Source organism: Aotus nancymaae, unplaced genomic scaffold (assembly GCF_030222135.1).
Source record: "Aotus nancymaae isolate 86718 unplaced genomic scaffold, 86718_ANA_hifiasm-v0.15.2.pri h1tg000040l, whole genome shotgun sequence".
NCBI lineage: Eukaryota > Metazoa > Chordata > Mammalia > Primates > Aotidae > Aotus > Aotus nancymaae.
The window spans coordinates 109,652,679-109,675,854 of NW_026988454.1; the positions used below are offsets into that span (position 1 = coordinate 109,652,679).

Below are 23,176 nucleotides of genomic sequence, written 5' to 3' on the forward strand. Positions count from 1 at the left end.
TGTGCCCTTGTCCTCCTGCACTGAGTCTGTCTGAGCAGGGCCCTTTCCATCTGGTTTCCTCCCCAGGCTCCGGCTCCTGCTGTCAGACGTTGTGTTCCTCTCTGCACAGCTCTTCCAAAACACTGCCCCAACCCTGTATCCCTTAGTGGGAAAGAGTGGCCTCATGACTCTTTTTTGCCATGATATATGAATTTGAATTATGTTATGTTACAATGCAGCATTTGATGAGGGATAAAGAAAGGTTTGCCTTTAACATTTTCTATTTTCATTTCTAATTCAATTTTCCCATATTTTCACTTCTCCTGCTTAGAGACCAATCTGTGCTGATCTCTCACAGGCACATGGTTTTTTCTTGTTTTATACAAAAGCCATGAATCTACAGGATTAATGTGTAAGGAAGAGAATAGAGAGACTGAACTGAATAAAGTCTAAAATACGTCTTTGGGAAAATGCTAATGAGCTTCATGTTCTTCCTCTTATATTCTTTCTCTTATCTTTTTTCTCTTCTTTCTGTTACATTCCTCTTGTCTCTTACTTCTTTCTCAGAGTCTGTTTCTGCCTTCATACTGGTGCTGATGGAGGGGCCTCGCTTGGTCTTTGTGTAGGAGGGGCTCAGATTCCCTGGGTGGTATTAGTGGTGGTGTCAGTCCTTGGCTTCACTCTGAGGCTGTGCTCTGTACATTGCAGGCCCTGAAAACCAGAATCAGCAACCTGCCCATGGTGAAGAAGTTTCTGCAGCCTGGCAGCCAGAGGAAGCCTCCCACAAATGTGAAACTTTTAGAAGAAGCAGGGGAGATTTTTAAGATTTGATGAAGTGGCCACGGAGGCCAGGAACATTCAAGACCAATACTCTAACATTTTGCAGCAATGAAGTGCTTTACCTAAATGTTAATTGTAGCTTTTGTGACGTTAAGCCTATTTTTTTAATTGGTGGAAATACATTTATACTAGTCCTCAATTCACTCTTATTTTTAGGTTGTCAAAGTAGAGAAAGGCACACTTTTATTAATGTTTTCTTCCAAGCAAGCCCCTGAAAAGTTGCTAACAGAAAGAACTCAGGAATTAGATGTGTCCCTCTCACCCTCATTTTCCAACATTTAGTCGGCTAATGGACTCTGAATAGAAAAACGTAAAACAACTTCTCAGACAGGAGCAGAGCCAGCTTACAAACTTGAGTGGAAAAGCTCTGGACCTGCGATCAGAACGAGTTCAGGCTGACCCCGCACTCACCAAGTGTGCAGCGTGGGACGGGTGCTGCAGCTCTCTGAACCTCAGTGTGCCCATCTTTAATTTGGATATTAGGAGCCATTTCCCAGGGCTGTTGCAGAAGGTAGACACACTCCCTAGATACTGACCATGAATGAGCAGCATGTGTGTTTGACCTGTGGCTAATCCTTGAGCTCTCCAGTTCTCATTTTCGGTTGACCCAACAAAGCTCAACAGTAACCTTTGCCCCCAGTCTTAGCCTGACCTTTGGAAACCTCATATTGAGAAGGTGATATGTTATGTATCAGCAGGAGTGTTGCGATAAAATGTTATATCAGATAAAAATGTATTTCCTTTTGAAATATGACCCTCAATCAATGGCTAAAGGAGCTTAGTTTCAGGATTGGAATTACGACACTGTGGACTCTAGTCCATAGCAGTTAATCAAGCGCACCCCACACTGTGTGAACTCACTCTCCCTTTCATTCTGCTGAATTAGGCTTTCCCAAGATGGAAAAGTACAATGTCAAAATTCCTAATTACAAAGCAGGCAAGTTGATTCAGTATGATTGCAAAGAATTCTTTACTCTGAGACACAGAGAGATTCAACAATGTGTCCAAAGTCAAGAAGTCAACACATGAAAACAGTGGTATTAAACCCACAGAGCCATATCACAAACCAGAGATTTTCACTGCAAATAATGTTACTGTGGGGACTTTAATTCCTTCCTCAAATTGAGAATTCTGTTCTCTCGTGTCCCATATACTCCAGGAGGGGAAATTATAATTGCAAGAGTTATAATTGTGCAACACCTATGATCTATTTCACCCTTCACAGGGCTCCTAAAAACTGGGCTTTTTACATCAGTAAATTACAGCAGAGGCCCCTTGGTGGCAGAATCTTTGGTGGCCATTGGCCCATGGCATACTCCATGCTGGGGACACAAAGGCTGTGATCTGATCTCACCCAGAGACACATGCTTCTTTAAGATATGACAACACCATAACTAGAAGAATTGCCTGATCCCTTAACTCCAGTGACATCTCCTCTCAAATCATGACCTCATCATGGACATGGGAGAGATCAAGGTTTAAGTCAAATGAACTAGAAGAGTGTGCAACTATGTGCTGTGATCCATGCAAATTCCATGATTTCTTTTGTATGAACCATCCAGACTATTTGAATCTAGAAACGAAATCAGTTGTTGACAGGAGCTGGAGAAAGAGGGCAATGGGGAATGGCTGCCAAAGCATATGCTACTGCTTTCCCAGGTGATAAAAATGTTCTGGAGTTAGTGATCATATTTGCAGAATTCTGTATATGCCCTAAAAATTACTGAATACTATTCTATAAAGGGGTGGCAATTATGATATGTGAATACATGTCAATAAATCTGTTATTTTAAAAGTATTCACCAGGCACAGTGGCTCATACCTGTAATCCCAGCACTTTGGGAGGCTGAGGTAGGTGGATCACCTGAGGTCCGGAGTTCAAGACCAGCCTGGCCAACATGGCAAAACCTCATCACTACTAAAAATACAAAAATTAGCCAGGCGTGGTGGCGGGTACCTGTAATCCCAAGTACTCGGAAGGCTGAGGCAGGAAAATCACCTGAATCTGGGAGGCGGAGGTTGCAGTGAGCCAAGATCACACCACTGCACTCCAGCCTGGACAATAGAGCAAGACTCCATCTCAAAGAAAAATAAAAAATAAAAAACAAAAATAAAGGTTTTGTAGGAAATACAGTTTGAAATGAGAAGGAAGATGTCCTATGGTATGCACTGCTTTAACCACATGAATAATTTTACCATGTTCACCAATTTTACCATGCAAACAATTTTCCCATGTTACCATGGGGGTATTAGGTAAGGTCTTGAAATATACTTATAACTAGAATTGCCCAACGTCATGTGGAGAAGGTTATGAAACACTGTTTTATGGGAAATAATTGGGAGAACTTTTTTTTTTGAAACTTACTAGCTTGCTTGAAAGAATATATTTTTCAGGGATATCTTTTAAAAATATGCCTTATTTCCTAGTTTTTCATTTATTTTTCTTTTTTCTTTTTTTTAGAACTTATAATATCAGGCATAAAAATGAGCCTAGGATGTGTGGTAGGATGAGAGAGGAAAAAGACAAGTTTGACATGGTGGTGCTGGGGAGGCTGCCTTGGGATTATGTAAATGGCAGGTCTTTAGCCATATGAATCATACCAAGTTTATGTATAGAACAAACAACAGCAGAGAGAGCAAACCCTGTTTGTAGCATAAGCGGTTACTTGCAGTGATTCCACTAATTTCTCTCATGACTGTGACGCTGGACAGGTCACCAGTGTTTCTTATACCTGTATTTAGTTATGTGTATAACAAACATTTTAGTTATACATCCACCACAGTAGAGTGTTCTGAGAAATAAATGTTAATATATGTGTAAAAATCATAGCCTAACAACTGGCATATAAAAGGCACCCAGTGGAGCTGAATTACATTGCTATCACCTGACGCTCTGTTGTCTCGGGTGTTTAAACCATGAAATCTAAGGCAGAAGGCACTTAGTAGTTTGGTTATTTTTGTCTTACAGGATCGATATGTATGTCGAAGGTAGGGCAGGTTTGAGTGAAAAGGTTCATTACTCATTGCATCCACCTGAGGATAAAGAGACAATGCTTGCCCTGATCAAAGACGGAACAACAAGCCGTTGTTTTCCTGACTTTGAAACGGTACCTGGGAGCTTCTGGATAGCTGAACACATAGAGCTTCTTGGAGGGTGTCGTGTCCAGGGAAGGCGTGGAAGCTCCATGCCATGTCCCCATATCTCACCCTAGGCATTTTTTCCGCTTTTTAGTGGCTGCATGATTTGAGCTTCAAAACTACAACAGAGGATTATTCAGTCAGCTCTACAGATTACCACATAACAGGGATAAAGTAAACCTAAAGTCACAGTCGCTACTCTGCCCCAAATGGAAGCTGTGATCTGGATCACTGTTCAGATCACTGCCGAGTTCGCAGAACAACAAGAACCAAAAATTAAGAGAGAAGCTCATCAGTTTTAGGCATGACCCACAGCAAAGTTTGTACGAATGGAAAGAGGCCCAGTGAGAACCTCAAACTTAATGTGCTGTGAGGCTGTCTTGAAAAACAGGCTCTGGGCCTATGTTCTTGTGCTGCCTTTTTTATGACAAACAACACCTTTAGACCACATGACAAAAAACAGTAACACGAAAGACTACAAAAGAAATGGAAAACAAAGTCCTGATTCTACAAAGGACGCTAAGCAGATGAGAACCGATACCAAAACCGAGGACCAAACTGACCATAAAAAGTCAAAGAGCTCAATGCAAAGAGAACAGAGTTCAGCGCAGGTGCTGACTTGCCACATGGCACAAGCAGCCTTTGTGGGTACTGCCCCTGGTTGACGGCTGGAGTCCATAGCAATGGGCAACATAGACCAGGTCTTGTTGGAACCTCCAGAAAAACTGTGGAAGTGAAGACAACCCAAATGAGAATAAGCAAAAGGTGTTTACACAGAGCTTGCTATAGAAAGGAAGTCAGCCACCATCACTGGCCTTTGCCAGAGATTCAGAGGCAGGCAGGGAAGTCTGGGAGATTTATGGTAGAAGTTACATTCTGATTGCAGGTTGCTGGCCTAGGGATGCTGTAAGCTGGCTGACTAGAAGCATGGATTTCTACGTGATTGGTCAGAGATCCATATTTTGCTTTCTGTGGTTGGTCATAAATTGAAAGTGGAGGAAAAAATTAGCGAAGCTGGCAGTTATTGACCAAATCCTGGTGTGTTTGACTGACTGTTGTAAAGGTCATGATAGAAGCTGTTCAGTCTTTAAGTACTAAGAGTTTAGAGGGTTTCTTAGCAGTTTGGCTGCTATAACAAAAATACCATAGACTGGGTAGCTTGAAGAACAGATGCTTATATCTCACAGCTCTGTAGTCTGGGAAGTACAAGATCAATGTGCCAGCAGATTCAGAATCTGGGGAGCACCTGTTCCTTGGTTCACAGACAGCCAATCTCTGGCTGTGTCCTCACATGGCAAACAAGCCAAGGGAGCTCTCTAAGGTCCCTTTTATAAGGGGACAAATGTCATTCAGGAGAGCTCCCATGATTTAATCATCTCCTGAAGGCCCCACCTACCAACTGCATCACATTGGGGGTCAGAATCTCAACATATGAATTTTGGGGAAACATAAACATTCAGTCCATGACATAAGGCAACAGAAAAATCGTGCCTGTGCATTTGTGGGGCATTGACCTTCACTTCAAAAAGCCTTCCCTGATGGTAATGGAGCATCTGACTCTCAAGGTGTAATAGAAAAATAGACTGTGAGTCAGAATTCTATCAGTTCTACCAAAGAGCGCAGGATATGTGGATTTGAACAATGTATATTACAATATAACATTGAAGTTGTGTTTTGTGTACCAAGTAATCATCCATACTTCCGTATGTATACATAGTCTGAAAGTGTATTTGCCAAAATATTATTTTAAATCAATGGTGCCATATGTTTTCTGTTTTTATTATTTATGATGTCAATATACTGAGATATTTTAATAAATAGCACATATCACTCAAAAATTTTATTATGAAAAAATTATGCATCCAGTGTAGTTCAAAGAAATGTTTTATGAACATATATACACCGAGGATCTAAAGAGCAAAATTAACATTTTCTCTTTGCTTTATCATGTGTCAGTCACTCCACCCCTGTCTGCCACAACCACATTATTTTTTTTTTTTGCATTTCAAAGTAAGTTGCAGACATCTTTGCAGTTCACCCTGGGACACAGTGGCATGCAGATTATAACATAGTGAAAGCAGTGAGAACCAACATTGCAAGGAAGAGGATGAATTCAAGTTCACCCAGGTTTATTTCAGATCCCAGAGCAGGAAACGAGGAGAGCAGACGAGGAGAAATGAGGATTCTGAAATAGTCCACTCCTGGGGGAAGACTGCTATCAGGAACATGGAGTTGCCGCCCAAGCGAGACTGGAGAGAAATGTAGAGTGTAGAACCACTGAACGCCAGGGCTGCACACGGTAGCGGCTGGGGCAGACAGATCATATGGCAGCAGGGGAGAAGCCCCTGGCCCATGCAGAAGACGCAAGCTGGGTGGATGGTGTGGATGCCACAGTGATGTGGAATGAGAAGAGAAAACAGGAGCCTGGGCTCCAACCAAGGAGTAAGCAGAGCCACACTTCTCACTCTCTCACTGAATCAGGGAACAGGCAGAAAGGTCTGGATCTTTGCACCTGCCCAGTGAGGCAGCAGAGGTAGGAGAGGGAGAGTCCGGCTGGGCAAACTCAGGGAGAAGCAGGGGCCCCAGCCTGACTGCACATGTGTTCCTGATCTGATTCCTTGAATTCTCCAGGTGTTAAAGAGCCATGGACAAGACTGCCTCATTGGCAATAAGCTGAGCCGGGCTGACATTCACCTCTAGAACTTCTATACCACGTGGAAGAGCTTGATCCCAGCCTCATCTCCAACTTCTCTGGGCTGAAGGTGAACTATTTCCCAGTCCTCAAGAGGCAGCCCCTTATCTCCCATCTTGGGATCTAGTATCTGGGCCCTTGGACTGGTCCCATTCTGACTCCAGCCTTCTCCAGGTCTTCAGTGTCCCCGAGGTGTCCAAAATGAGCTTCCAGTTCCTGATTCTGAGTCATGGAAATGCCTTCTTGTTATGCCAAGGAAATTCGATGTGCATGCTACCCCAAGAAGAATATTTTGCCTTTTATGATGCCAGGGGCTCAGGACCCAGCATCTCTCCTCATCCGTCTATTTCACTGTGGTTTCCGTTCCTGAGTTCATTGTGATACCCTTTATTCCAATATGCCCTTCTCTTCCCACACCAAGTGTGCCTGAGCGGGGCCCTTTCCATCTGGTTCCTTCCTGGGTCTCTGGCTCCTGCTGTCAGATAATTGTGTTCCTCTCTGCACACCTCTCCCAACACACCACCCCAACCCTGTGTCTCTCTATGGGAAAAAGTGGCCCCATTCTTGGCCCCGATTTTCATTTCTAACGCAATTTTCCCATATCTTCACTTCTGCTTAGAGACTGATCTGTGCTGATATCCACAGTCTCATTGTTCTTTCTTGTCTTGTACAAGAGCCATGAACCTGCAGATTAATGTGTAAGAAAGAGAGTCGGAAGACTGAATTGAATAAAGTCTTAAAGCCATTGTTTGGGAAAATGCTAGCGAGCTACATGTTCTTGCTCTTCTCGTCGTTTCTCACTTGGTGTCTGTTTCTGCCTCCAACCTGGTGCTGATGGAGGGGACTCAGTTGGTCTTTGTGTAGGAGGGGCTTGGATTCCCTGGGTAGTGTTAATGGTGGTGTCAGCCCTTGGCTTCACTCTGAAACTGTGCTTTCTGCACTGCAGGCCCTGAAAACCAGAATCAGCAACCTCCCCTCAGTGAAGAAGTTTCTGCAACCTGGCAGCCCGAGGAAGCCTCCCATAGATGCAAAAGGTTTAGAAGAAGCAAGGAAGATTTTCAAGGTTTGATAAAACAGGCACGGATACCAAGAACATGCAAGACCAATATTCTCGAGTTTTGCAACACTAAATTGTTCTATCTAAATGTTGATTGTGGCTATTGTGAAGTGAATCAACCTTTTTTAAATTATATGCTAATTACATAGTAAAGTACCTATGACCAGATTTAGTTAAAAATGATTTATTTTCACTAGGATCTGATATGAAATCAGATTTCCAATCTCCCCCTAAATTTTCTTGGACTTAAAAATTTAGTAAAAAAGCAAAATGTAGATTATGTGGTTTGTTTGACTTTTTCAAGAATTGTCCTGTAACACTTGTCATACAAGCATAGAAATTTAAAAAAAAAAAAAAAAGGTGTAGAAATTTACTTCTGACATTCTGCACAAGAAAAGAGTTACCATTCTGGGTAATGGCAAAATGAAATTTTCTTTTTTTCCTTGACATCCACTTTATTTCTGATGAAAACATTTTTTTCTTTTTTTTTTTTTTTTTTAAAGATGGGGTTTCACCATGATGGCAGGGCTGGTCATGAACTCCTGACCTCAGGCGATCCGCCCACCTCGGCCTTACAAAGTGCTGGGATTACAGACGTGAGCCACCGCGCCTGGCCGAAAACATTTTTTCTTACGCATTTTCAAACAACCATTCCGTCTGCTGTGGACTCCTCAGTTTTCTGGGAGGTGAGGAAATACTGAAGAGCAAGCAGACCCGCCCTCTGCTCTCAGGCCACCCTGCTGTCCCTCACAGTGCGTGTGCTCCTGGCTCAACCTCACTCTGCTCCTTAAGGCTCTGCGGGGCCCCGGGCATGAGCCTTCCCTCAGTGTCACTCAGGCCTGGGCTGCCAAGATACAGATGGTATCTGTGAATTACATACAAGTAACTAAATGCAAAATCATTTTTCCCCGGTGTGTCAATGTGCCAGAGGGTGCTTGGATTAGGAGTGATTTCCAGGAATCCTTCCCTGCATCTTCTAGCTTCTAGGGGGTCTGTTGGCATTTCTGGATTTTTCTGGATCGTGGCTGTATCACTCTGATTTCTGCTTCTGTCTTCCAGCACCTCACTCTATGTGTGTTGTGTCTTCTCTCTGTTGTGAGGACAATTGTCATTGGATTCAGAGCCTATCCAGATATACCAAGATGATCCCATCTCAAGTTCTCTTATTTCATGACATATGCTCTGCAAAGAGCCTTTTTCCAAATAAGACCACACTCACAGGATCTAGGGATTTCTATATGGGCCTATCTTTCTTGGGGGCCGACATAACCCCCTACGTGGTATAGATGAAGAAAGATGATTTGCAATTGATGAATCCGGGTGATGGGTACTTTCAGATTTGTTATATTATAGGCAATTTGAGTGACGCAAAGAGGAAAGCATATGCAAATAGGGTTTCCGGATTTGGCAGATAAAATACAGGACACCCATCTAAATGTGAATTTCAGATAAACAATAAATAATATTTCAGTATAATCATGTTTCATACCATGTTTAGAACATAGTTATCACTAAAAAATTATTGTTTGCCTGAAATTCACATTTATGTGGATGTCCTATAGTTTATTTGGCAACCCAGTGAGAAAAGAGTGCCATCAGCTTGCCCTTCAGAGACATCCCCTCCCAGCTATGCTCACATTAGAGGTTTTTCAGTTGCCCTAATCCTTGCATCCAACTCATGAAAAAAAAACATTTAAAAAGCCAGTTTCCGCTGACTTGCAAAGAGAGCAAAATCGGGTGAAATGCATTGTTTAAACTTTAATTGCCAACCTTGAAAAGGAACATATTAACCAGTTATCCTCTGATAAGCAGATCACTTGCCTCATGTCTTAGAATCCAGTAGGTGGCCCTTTGGCCATGTAATGTGTGTGGGACTGGCTTTTCTCTAATTTGACCCTTCTCCTTTCAGTGGGAGGGAACTATTGAAAGGAACAATGAGCTTATAAATACATTAGGACCTGGAATTCGGTTGTGGAGCCAAGCCACGAGGGCGGACAGCATTTAACAAAGTAAGTACTGATCTTACAAATCTCCCTACATTGCCTCACACCCTCCTCTCTAGCCTCCTAGAAAAATATGGTGTTCTTAGCACAAGAAAAATTCTGTTTTAACTCAAATCATGCCATCTTGGTGTGTTTTGGTGATTTAAGTTCAAGAATTTGGTGAACAAGTTCAAGAATTGTTTATTTCTTTTCTGTTGGATACATCTTTAGAGAAATGTAAAAATGAAGAATTTAGAAAACCAGGCCCTCAGAATTTAATGGTATGGGAAACAATGACATGAGAAGAAAAAAGAAATGGTAGTATTTTAAACAATCTGAGAATAATCAGTGCCTGCAGAAGTGGCAATGTAAGTGAAAATTTATTTCTCTGTAGAAGTAGTCAACATACAATTGTAAATTGTGATACTGTAATACTATATTGCTTGTGAAAATTCAAAACTAAGGTTTATTATAATTAGAATTAGTTTGAATGTCAGGAGAACTAGATTCCAGTTGAGATTTTGCCACTAATTAGCTCGACAACCAGTCATATTCTGTCTCTGGAGTTCTACCAACTCATGGCAAATTAGAGAATAGCTAAGAAAGAGTCTCTGAGTGTTGATGCCCTTTGAACGGTATAATTCTTTGAATGGAGAGATGTCCTGCCCACCCTAGGAAGTTTCTAGGCATCCCTGGCCTCTACCTATCTGATTTGTAGTCCCCTCTCCCTACATAACTTCATGGGGCTCAGCAAGGCTGTGTTACTGCTTGGAAAGTCACTGAAAATTTCTTGTTAATCCGGGTGGACTGATTAGTGAATATCATTAACCTCTGTACGAGAGCTAAAAAGCAAACAGAGAGAGAAAGAGACAGAGAGCCATCATATGACAGGTTTAATACAAGTCTGGATTCATATAAAATCTTATTTCTACTAGAGTTCTGTGGACAAAATATAAAGAACTAGAGAGATGGATACAAGATAGATAATAGATGATGAAGAGGCAGACAGATTATAGATAGATAGATACATAGAATGATAGATAAAATAATACATAGTTATATGAGTAGACAGAGATTATAAATAGATACATATACAGAGATTGTTCATAGGTAAAATAATTGATGGATAGATAGATCAAAGAAAGAGGTTTCATGTGCTCCTCACTGTCCAGAAACTCACCCATCTGCCAAGCTCTGGGACAAGACCCAACACCCATTGCTGAGCTCCTACTATGAATTTTTTATACATTATCTCATTTAACTTTCTCAACAACCCTCAAAAGTAGAAATAACTATCTCTATTCCAAGAAGAGAAAATTGACGCTCAGAGATTAAACAACCTACTGCGTTTATGTACCTCATAATGGAAAGAGTCATGGTTTATCTCATTCTCCCTTCTCTTTGATAAGTAACAGAGTAATGGGGACCACCTCAGAGACGTAACTCCTTTCATTTCCTCCTGGAATTATCATAGCTTATATTCTTTTCAAAGCAAGCCCATTTTTTTTAAATGGATGGAAATACAGTTATACTAGTCCTCAGCTCACTCTGGTGTTTAGGTTGTCAAAGTAGAGAAAGGCACACTTTTATTAATTTTTTCTTCCAAGCAAGCTCCTATAAAGTTGCTAACAGAAGGAACTCAGGAATTAGATGTTCCTCTCTCACCCTTGCCTTTCAATATTTAGTCGGCTAATGGACTCTAGATAGAAAAATGTAAAACAACTTCTCAGACAGGAGCAGAGCCAGCTTACAGGCTTGAGTGGAAAAGCTCCGGACCTGCGATCAGAAGGAGTTCAGGCTGACCCCACACTCACCAAGTGTGCAGCGTGGGACAGGTGCTGCAGCTCTCTGAACCTCAGTGTGCCCATCTTTAATTTGGATATTAGGAGCCATTTCCCAGGGCTGTTGCAGAAGGTAGACACATTCCCTAGATACTGACCATGAATGAGCAGCATGTTTGTATGACCCATGGCAAATCCTTGAGCTCTTCAGTTCTCATTTTCTGTTTACCCAACAAAGCTCAACAGTAACCTTTGCCCAAGTCTTAGCATGACCTACGGGAACCCTCATATTGAGAAGGTAAAATGGTAGTTATTAGCAGGAGTGTTGTGATAAAATGTTATGCAAGATAAACATTTATTTCCTTTTGAAATCTGATCCTCAGTCAATAACTAAGGGAGCTTAGTGTGGGGATTAGAATTACGACACTGTGAACTCTAGTCCAAAACAATTAAACAAACACATCCCATTCTCTGTGTGAGCTTCACTCTCCCTTTTATTCTGCTGAATCATGCTACTTCCATTTCCCAAGTTAGGAAAGTACAATGTCAAAATATCAAATTGCAAAACAAGTGAGCTGATTCAGTACAATTTCAAAGAATTCTTTACTTTCCAAAGGTCAAACTACTGACTTCCATATTTTAAAATGTAGACTTTTAAAAGATTTTGATGTCTAAATTTAAGTCATACACGCTTTTTTAGAAATTAGTTGAGGCCAGGTGCAGTGGCTCACGCCTGTAATCCCAGCATTTTGGGAGGCTGAGGAAAGTGGATCACCTGAAGTCAAGGGTTTGGGACGAGACTGGCCAACATGCTGAAACCCTGTCTCTACAAAAAATACAAAATTAGCCGGGTGTGGTGGCACGTGCCTGTAACCCCAGCTACTTGGGAGGCTGAGGCAGAATTACTTGAACCTGGGAGGCTGAGGTTGCAGTGAGCTGAGGTCACGCCATTGCCCTCCAGCCTGGGCAAAAAGAGCAAAACTCCATCTTAAAAAAAAAAAAGAAATACATTGGTTGTTAAAGGCAAGTGCATTTTTTTCCAAACTCAACAACCATAAAACATTGCAAAAAATAATCTTAATGTTTAATAACAGAGCTGCGTGTTTGGAGAGAAAATGCAACTGTTCCTAAGTCCTGGCACTGGAACTCCTGCTTTCAATGAGTCCTCTGTGTTTCCATTCACGTTCATGATACAATTAGTTGCCTCCGTCCCTGCAGCCACTGGTTTCCATTCTCTGACACTCTGCTGTGTTCCACCTCCCAAGCAGCCTGGGATAGAACAAGGGCTATCAAACTTCACTGATGAGCCTCAAAACATTGATCTCTAAGCATTCACAGTGACCAAGTGAGCGTGCACACATGCAAACCACCATCACACAACATACAAATAACTGAAACTAAAAACTCATGAAACATTACTTCTTCTTCAACATGTCATGCTCACTGATATTTTCTCTTCTTTTCTATTTATTTTTTAAAGTACTGGGATTTCACAATCTGCTGAAAGATTACCATGCATATTTGAGAAACACTAGCATAGAAAATAAGACTCACTATTTGGTTTTTAAGAGCAGTGAGTCTGAATCCCAGATCCACTCCTTACTCTGAGCAACTTACTTTAAAAACCTCGGTATCCCCAACTGTAAAATGAGAATCACAACCGCATTCATCTTAGGTGATTTTTGTAGGATAAAATGAAGAGAAGTTTAGAAGAATGACCAGTGTGTGACTGACATTGAACAAATGCTAGCACCTTCCATATCTTGCAAAGTTAATGCAGCAACACCTCTTTTTCCAGGTTATAAAACAAAATGCACTCCACAGAGTTAGAATACAGAATGCCAAAAGAAGCAAGGGACTAGCATTCTCCGTCTGTTGCAAGAATTTGGATCATCTAGCTACAGTGAAACAAGTCTGAGGCCTAATTTCTGCTTTTGATTAAATGCAGTCTCACAGCCAAAGAGCTGAAGAGTGACTTAGCTCCCTCCCGGTCCTCCCTGTCACTGACATCCTCTGGTTTCACGGCCAGTTCATGGGTTCCCAGGGCCTTCACCTGGGTGGCTTCTGGGTGTGCCTTCATTTTAGTCCTGGGTGTAGATATTCATGTCCATCACCAACTGGAATGTGACTGTGAACACCGCATTTCTCTGATGTTCTATTTCATTAACTAAAAAATGGAGATTACCACCATTTCATGGGACTATAAGAAGGGTTAAAGATATAAAATATTGAAAGGGACTAGCATTGAGGAAGGATCATTAGGAAGTTTTCAATAAATATTAGTTCTTGAATTCTTCCTCTTCCCATTAACGTCTATGCATATATTATTACCACATACTCTCACCTCTTATCATGGTGAGAATGGTCACATTTAACCAATGGGCATGTGAGACTGGGGTTTGCTGGAATCTGAGGGTGGCCACTGATGGGTAACAATTTGGGCCAAGAAAACATTCCAGGAACTCCTCCACCCCAGTCATGAAGAAGGCAGATGCTTCGTCAGCATTGTTGGTGGTTCTCAACCACACATCCTAAAGCACATTTTTGATCCTATGGTTTCCATTATTCATTCATTCATTCATTCATTCATGCAGGCTTAGAGAAACCTCCAGGAGACTGCTATCATGGCGGAGAAGCCCAAGCTCCACTACTTCAATGCACGGGGCAGAATGGAGCCCATCCGGTGGCTCCTGGCCGCAGCTGGGGTAGAGGTGGGTTCTGAATTAGGTCATCTGAAGTTGGATTTAAAAGCACATTATCACATATTTCTCCCACAGAAACTATGAGATGATTACTTACTGAAGCATTGTGGCTTAAATAAAAATGGACTGTCATTAAGAAAAAGACGAACAGATTTGACCTAACAATTGTTAAAATTTCTTCTCATCTAAGAGCCTAATATTAAAATACATTTAAGAAACTAATCACAAAGTGTAGAACTTAAGTGGATTAGAATTTAAACAAACCGTAAAAAGTAATTTATGGCATTTATACAACATTTAGAAACATGAGTATTGATTGAATATTTGATGACTTGAAAGAATTATTGTTAATATTGCATGTGTGATAATGTACTATGGCCACCTTCAGGATAGTTAATATGTTTTAGGAAAACACATGGAAGTAATTAAGGATTAATCATATGGATTTGGGATTTCCTTGAAATTATTACAAGAGGAGAAGTAAACCTACACTGGTTTTGGTTGATAATTATTGATTCTAGGTGAGAAGTATAAGTAGAATCATTATGTTTTTTGGTTTACTTTTATTCCTGGTCATAATTTCCACAATGAAGCAATAAAAATGCGTAACATTAAAAATGGTTGTAATTAGAGGTAAAATGCAAACTACAAATGAGAGGCAGAAGAGAGTGGATTGTAACGAACTACCTCTTAAAGACTGACTACATTTCACAGCAATTATTTGGTTGAGCAATTATTAATTCCAGGTTCTGTACTAGGTCATGGAGACAGACAGTTAACAAGACAGACACAGTACCTGCCCTGGAGCAGCCTACAAGTCTATGAGGATGCAGACAAGTAAACATGTGGTTAAAATGAGGGGTGGAGGCTTCTAGAGCACACCCAAGCATTCCCCAGCATTACCAGGCCATCCTCGCAGTGTCTGAGCAAGAAATGCTGGGAGGTGTCTATTGGACTCCACTGAGTGCTGCCCTCTAGAGGTGTCATTGAGAAAAACACTTCCCAGTGCAGACCAGAGCCCCTTAGTCACTGCTTGAGGGTTTTCCTGAGTCATGGACAGACTCAGAAGATATTGTCCCTCGGGTGGCAGCAGAAAAGAAGGATTTCAGGTGAGGCGGCACCCTGTGAAGGGAACTTATAGTGCTCCCCTTCAGCCTCCCAGCGCCATCTGGACCTGAGCCTTGGGATGGCACTTTCTCCATTGTTTCACGAGGGCTTGAGACTTTAGCCTCACCTTTCTCAAACCTATGAAGAAACAAGCACACAAGAAATCCACACACTGCCATTCCAGGTTGTTTTCTTTGTGCAAATGAATACCCTGTCTCACTGTCACCCAGATGTCAGCTCTGCAGCTCGGGGATGCGTTCAGAGCCTGGGCAGGAAGAGTTCAGCAGGAGGGAGGGAGGGGCCAGGCTGGGAGCAACCCAGAACCCTGCTCTCCATCCAGCCTGACTGAAGTCAGGGGCAGGACTGACTGCACACCTTGCTGAGGCTTCTGGGGTCTCAGTGCCCTAAGGCTGATGATCACAACCCAGTTCTCAGCCTCACAAGCACATCCCACTTGCCAGCCCCACCTCACCTCAGCCACCCTCCTGCCAGGACCACCCACCATTCCTTAGGTTTGTGCTGAAGTGATCGATTTATTAATTTCTGGCACACACCTCCCATGGTCCCTAGATCCTGGTCCAGTGTGAGCATAGATCCACAACAAACTCTGTTCCATGGAGCAAAGCTAGAAACTTCCAAATTCCTGACCCTTCATCATAAAGAACTCCATTAAAGTATAATTAACCACTGCAAACGCCACTACTATTTATTACTTTATATATGTGGGTCAGGCCCTGTATCGTGCATTTTGAAACATTGGAATATTCCATTTAAGAAAATATTCTTTTCCCATTTTGCAGATAGGGAATCTAAGGCTAAAGATTTTTAAGTGATAATTCCTAGATCACACAGATATTTTGAGGCAGAGTCAAGACTGGAACCAGATCATATCAACATTGAAATCCAGAAAGTCTTAATAACCTTTGATTAGACTTTTTGTTTGCTGGATTCTGCCTATTTAAGTCAACTACAATATTATGTAATAACTGATTTTCATATTTATACTAAATACCTGCATCAACTCATACCTTCTGATCAGATTGAGACATCCTCATTGCTGGCTGCCATTTCCACGAAACTGACTTGTCTCAGAACAAGGTGTAATTTACTCCAAGGTTTAAGTTACTGGATGTAGATCAAGAACGAAGTATAGTTTCATCAATATTAGATTGATTTAAATTTTTTAAGGGATTATATGATGAAATAGCCAACTATATCTCAAAATTCTAAAGATAACTTGTATTTAATGAGCAGTTACTATATACCTGCTACTTTTCTAAGTATTTCATGTGACCTTGTAATTTAATATTGATATCAACCTATACCATAGGTATCGTAAGTATACTCACTTCCTAGATTAGCATACTCAGACACAGAAATTTGGTAACATGTCCAAAGTCAAGAAGCCAGTACATGAAAATGGTGATATTGAACCCAGAATACCACATCAGAAACCAGAGGTTTTAATTAAAAATAATGTTAGTGTGGGACTCTAATTCCTTTATTAAATTGAGAATTTTACCCTATTGTGTCCCATGCACTTCAGAAGAGGAAATTACAGTTACAAGTGTTAAAGCTGTCCAACAGCTGCAACCTATTTCACCCTCAGCAGGGTTCCTGAAAAGTGGGGTGATATAAATTACAGCAGAGGCTCCTTGGTGGCAGAATCTTTGTTGGCAATTAGCCCATGGCATACCCCATGCTGGGGACACACAAGGTGTGGTCTGATCTTGTCTGGAGACACAGGCTTTCCTGAGATATGACACCACCCTGACTAGGAGAACTGCTCAGTGCGTTTTCTCCAGTGATATCAAGGTGAAGATGAAGTGAACTAGAAGACTGAGCAGCTGTGTGCTGTGACCCATGCATTCTTCTCAATAAAGCAGGTTTAAATTTCCAAATGGCCATGAACAGCCCCCTTTGTGTACCCTGCCAAACTGAGAAATCTTCTATTCTCCAAATGATGCACCAGATAGGGGCCATTCAAGGTCACAGGTCTATAATATGATGAACTAACAAGAACCCATTTACTGTTTCTGCTTCTAGTTTGAAGAGAAACTCATAAAATCTCCAGAAGATTTGGACAAGTTAAGAAATGGTAAGATCAATCTCTAAGTGCCTCTGATGAGGATATCTAGTAGAAGGAGGTTTGAGCAGCCAGCAATGCCTGTGTGTGGGGGGGGGGCGGGGGGTGATATTAGGGCATGGTGGAGAGGGAGAAAGTGGCTAATATGGAAGGGATGTGGCTCCTTGATCAGGTCTGGCAACTCTCTCCAGGCTAAAAGGACCAGACCTCTCAGAGTACTTGCTAGAGGAACTATCTCCAGTGCCCTGAGAAAGCCCTTTCTTAGTTTTCATGCTTGGGACACAGTGAATGAGCTATAGTCATCAGCTTGGGATCCACACAGTCCTTCCCATCCAAGAACATGCATTAGATGAGAGGAGGAGAAATAGATGTGGCAATTGCCTTGAGTTTTTTTCTTTCATGGAGGGGTGTGACAAGGTAACATTGTAGCATTTTTGCACACTTTGAATAGCAGAGAAAGTGACTCTTACATAAAAACCTCTCAGAACCTGCCTTAAATGTCACAAACACCATGAGACTTACTCTAGGAACTTCCTGTTTTAAATGGCATCTTGTTGCTAGTCCTACTGTAACGTGTCCCAACGTCTCCCTAAAATATCCATGAAGATAAATCACCACAAAAAATACAAGAGTCCTACTATGCGTCTGGAGGGGAAATAAAAACATAAGTAAAATAAATGGATAAAAAGTAAAAGGAAGCTTCTAAAGAAAAATAACTACAGGAAGCTTTTTAAAATTGTTGTTTGGCCGGGTGCGGTGGCTCATGCTTGTAATCCCAGCACTTTGGGAGGCTGAGGCAGGTGGATCATTTGAGGTCAGGAGTTCGAGACTAGTTTGGCCAACATGGTGAGACCCCATCTCTACCACAAATACGAAAGTTAGCCAGGCATGATGGCACACACCTGTAATCCCAGCTAGTTGGGAGGCTGAGGTAGGAGAATTGCTTGAACCTGGGAGACAGAGGTTACAGTGAGCCAAGATCACACCACTCCACTCCAGCCTGGGCAACAGAGTGAGACTCTGTCTCAAAAAAATAAAAATTAAAATAAAATAAAGTTGTTTCAAGTGAAATCTTACCAGGCAATAATTTCTTCTTCATTTTACGAATTTAGTCATTTCCACAATCATTTTTTCATCCTGAAAGATAGAGTTCCACAGGTATTTAACTCTCCCTTTTTTCATTCTTTTCCAAAGATGGGTATTTGATGTTTCAGCAAGTGCCAATGGTTGAGATTGACGGGATGAAGCTGGTGCAGACCAGAGCCATTCTCAACTACATTGCCAGCAAATACGACCTCTATGGGAAAGACACAAAGGAGAGAGCCCTGTACGGTATATTTTCTGTTCTTCCATCAACACAGAGCACAGAGTGATTTAGGTGCTTCCTTGAGTGGGTGGGACCATGGCAGTGTCATCATGACCAGCAGCAGGCTGGTCCTTGGGTGTGTACACTGAGGTGCAGTACTGCAGAGTCCCATGGAGATGAGGGAACAGTGAACATGGGGTGGGTTCAGGCGAAGGTGATTCTAGAAGAGGATGCAGTCCATGGATCCAGCACCTGACGGCGATTTCCAAACACTGATGAACCATGAACTGAGGCAAATCATGATTCCAGGTGCTCAGGCCTTCAGAGGCCAGACTCCAGCCAATAGCCTATGACAAGCATAGAATATTTGAGTCTGTAGATGAAGGACTGGGGAGGGAAGGCTACAAAGAAGCTGAATCTCAAGTCCCAGTAATTCCAAGAATGATGTCCAGGAACCCAAATTACCAACCAATTACATGGACTGGAACAGCTGAGCAGGGCTGGTAGAGGCTGGTGCCCAGGATGCTGGGGTTATCTTGACACATGATAGAAGGACGAAGCAGTCAGATTTGTTCAATACCAGCAAAGTCAAGGAGTCTCCTTGCTGTTGTGATGAGACTGCATGATTCCAAATAAATCCTGAATGGAACTGTTGGTAACTCCTCAAAAACTTTAATATGATATTACCAACAACCCAGCAGTTCCTCTAATAGGTATATCCCCAAACAAACAAAAATATGTCCACACTAAATCTTTTAGATAAATGAACAATGCAAATAACAACACTCACAGTATTCAAAAAGTGGAAATAACCCAAATATCCATCAATCAATAAATGGAGGAGAAAAATGTGCCTTAGCCATGCAATGAAATGATATTTGGTCATGAAAAAGAATGAAGTACTGATGCATGCTACAAGATGCTACATAAAAGAAACAAGACACAGAAAGCCATGTATTGTAGGATTCTTTTCATATGAAATGTCCAGAATATTCAAATCCATAGAGGCAAAAAGTAGATTAGTGGTTGCCTGGGGCTAAAGGAGTGGAGCTTGGGGACGAATACTGCTAATGGTACAGATGTCCTTATCAGGGTGATAAAAACTATTCTGGAAATAGACTGTGATGATTTTTACAGAATTCTGTGAATGCACTAAAAACCACTCATACTTAGCAGGTGGCAATTATAGTATGTGAATATACATCAAGCTGCTGTTTTAAAAAATACTGTGAAACCCCAGTTTGACACAAAAGAGGAAAAGTTTGCACTGGTTGTAACTGTATAGAGAATGTCACCAAGGAAGACAAACTTTTAGGTGGGGTCTCAGGAAAGGCACACATGGCTAGAGCTGGGCAACAGCACACGGAGAGGACTGTGGAATTACAGCTCATGGGAGTAATCAGAGGAACTGCTAACATGGGACATAGAAGCGAGCCTGGGAGGTGTAAAATGATGAGAGAGGGCAAGGAACATGGCTGAGATGGCTGTGCCAGGGACTCTCTTAGGATTGCTCAGGAGGCAGGTCTTTGGCCATTTGACTCACACTAAGTTTATGGACAGAACACACCACAATAGAAATGGTAAATCCCGGCACAGCATCAGTGGTTACTGGCAGTGATTCCACCAATTTCTCTCATGACTGTGACCACCGATGCTCTTTTTACCTGTATTTAATCACATGTATAACAAAATTAAGAGATATATCTACCTCGATAGGTTGTTTTAAAAAATAAATCTCAATGTACCTGTACAAATCAGAGCATAATCTCTAGAATATAAACGGCATCCACTGGAGGTGAATTACTTTGTCAACACCTGATACTGTATTCTCTTAGGTTTCTATAAACCTATAAAATCGAAGGCAAAAGGCATTTGACCGTTTGGTTGTTTTTGTCTTTCAGGATTGATATGTATACAGAAGGTATGGCAGATTTGTATGAAATGGTCCTTCTTCTGCCCTTATGTAAACCTGAGGAAAAAGATGCCAAGATTGCCACGATCAAAGAGAAAACAAAAAACCGCTATTTCCCTGCCTTTGAAAAAGTAAGTGAAGGTGTTCAGCGTTTGGGGCACTGAGTTTAGACGACAGTAGAAAAATAGTGGCTGGGCATTCCTGGGCGACACTGATCTTCACTTTCAGTGACACTTCCTGAACACCAATGCAGCACTCCGACTCTCAAGAGATTTTATGAAAATAGACTTGGAGGAACAATTATACCAGTTATACCCAAGCTGTAATTTTCCAGTAAAATTTTAATTTACTAGACCCCAACATGAAATTTTCTGTTCAACCAAAATTTCATGTTCATAAGTAGAATGTGGGCTGTGGAAGGCTCTGAACCACACTGGGGGTTGCTTTTGAGTCTGTGGAACACCGCAGACTTTGAAGACGAACATGATGAAAGTGATCCGTCAGAAAATATTCTGGCACCATGTGTAAGAAGACACAAGACCAATTGCCCAACCAGCGAATATTGTAGTGTTTCAGGGATGGGTAGTTTTTAAAAGGAGAGTGACTGTGGGATGCAGAGGAAGATTTTGTAAAATGAATTTGATAGTAAGTTGCAGACATCAGTGCAGTTCACCCCTGAATGCTTCAGCTTGCAGATTATAACGTAGTGCAGGTTAGGAGTCAGAATCGATGCTGTGAGAAAGATGATGAATTCAAGTTCACCCAGGTTTACTTCAGATCCCAGGGAGATAGAACAGGGAATGACGAGAGCAGACAAGGAAGAAATGAAGACTCTGAAATAGCCTGCTCCTGGGAGAAAAGAGCTGTCATGAAGGTGGAGTTGCTGCCCAAGGGAGATTGGAGAGGGAGAGAGCAGAGTGCAGAGCCGCATCCTGAATGTCAGGACTGCGCGCTGGAGGGCCTGGTGCAGATGGAACATGCAGAGGCAAGGGCTAAGCCCTTGGCCCATGTGGAAGAGGCAAGCTGGGTGGGTAATGCAGATGCCACAGTGATATGGAATGAGAAGAGAAAATGATAGCCTGAGCTCCAACTGAGGAGTGGGCAGAGCTACACTTCTTACTCTGTCACTCCTTCAAATAATGTGGAGAAAGTTCTGGATCTCTGCACCCATGCAGTAAGGTGACGGAGGTGGGGAAAGTCAGGGTGAAGAGGCTTAGAAAGAAGCAGGGGTCCTGCGCATGTGTTCCTGGTCTGATTCCTCAAAATCTCCAGGTCTTAAAGAGCCACGGACAAGACTACCTTGTTGGCAACAAGCTGAGCCGGGCTGACATCCAGCTGGTGGAACTCCTCTACTACGTGGAAGAGGTTGACTCCAGCCTTATCTCCAGCTTCCCTCTGCTGAAGGTGACCCATTTCACAGTCCTCAGAGAGGCAGCCCCACATCTCCCATCTTGGGATCTAGTATCTGGGCCCTGGGACTGACCATGTTCTAACCTCAGCCTTCTCCAGTCCTGCAGTGCCCCCAGGTCTCCAAAATGAGCTTCCAGGCTCCAGTTTTGAGGAATGAAAACGCTTTTGTTATGGAAAGGAAATTTGTGGTGCATGCTACCCCATGAAGAGTATTTTGCCTTTTATCATGGAAAGGACCCAGGGCCCAGAATCTCTCCCTAACCTTCTATTTCACTGTGGTTTCTGTCCTGAGTTCTCTGTGATGCCCTTTATCCTAGATGTGCCCTTGTCTTCCTACACTGAGTCTGTCTGAACAGCGCCCTTTCCATCTGGTTTCCTTTCTGGACTCTGGCTCCCGCTGTCAGATGTTGTGTTTCTCTCTGCGCAGCTCTCTCAAAACACTGCTCCAACCCTGTATCCCTCACTGAGAAAAAGTGGTCCCATGATTTGTCTTTAATGTTTTCTGTAATATATTCCTTTCCAACTCATTTCCCCATATTTTCACTTCCGCTTAGAGACTGATCTGTGTTGATATCCACAGGCACATTGTTTCTTCTTGTCTTGCCACAAATCTATAGGAATAATATGTAAGGAGAAAAATAGGGATGACAGAACTGATTAAAACTTAGACATCTTTGGGGAAGATACAAAGTAAGCTACATGTTCTCCCTCTTATTGTCATTTCTCACTGGGTGTCTGTTTCTGCCTCCATGCTGGTGCTGATGGAGGGGACTTACTTGGTCTTTGGCAGGAGGGCTCAGATTCCCTAGGTTGTGTTAATAGTGGCGTCAGCCCTTGGCTTCACTCTGAGGCTGTGCTTTGTGAATTACAGGCCCTGAAAACCAGAATCAGCAACCTGCCCACGGTGAAGAAGTTTCTGCAGCCTGGTAGCCCAAGGAAGCCTCCCATGGATGCAAAAGCTTTAGAAGAAGCAAGGAAGATTTTCAGGTTTTAATAAAGCAGCCATGGAGGCCAAGAACACGCAAGGCCAATATTCTAAAGCTTTGCAACAATAAAGTGCTTTACCTAACTGTTGATTGTGCCTGTTGTGAAGCTAATGAATTCTTTCCACTTACATGCTAATTAAACAATAAAAAACTCCTATTTGCCGACTTAGTTAAAATTGATTTCTTTTCATTAGGATC

The 23,176-nt window shown here is 42.1% G+C and overlaps 1 protein-coding gene and 1 pseudogene across 1 annotated transcript; both read left to right on the forward strand.

The window, feature by feature from the left end:
* The first annotated feature begins 212 nt into the window (after positions 1–212).
* LOC105709567 (glutathione S-transferase A1-like) lies at positions 213–9,711 on the forward strand (annotated as a pseudogene).
* On the forward strand, positions 9,545–23,143 carry LOC105709607 (glutathione S-transferase A1). Its single transcript, XM_021665459.2, has 7 exons — positions 9,545–9,715; positions 14,064–14,180; positions 17,325–17,376; positions 18,559–18,691; positions 20,572–20,713; positions 21,855–21,986; positions 22,864–23,143. The coding sequence occupies exons 2-7, from the start codon at positions 14,094–14,096 to the stop codon at positions 22,984–22,986; spliced, it is 669 nt and encodes a 222-aa protein (XP_021521134.2). The 5' UTR covers positions 9,545–9,715; positions 14,064–14,093; the 3' UTR covers positions 22,987–23,143.
* Positions 23,144–23,176: the final 33 nt, after the last annotated feature.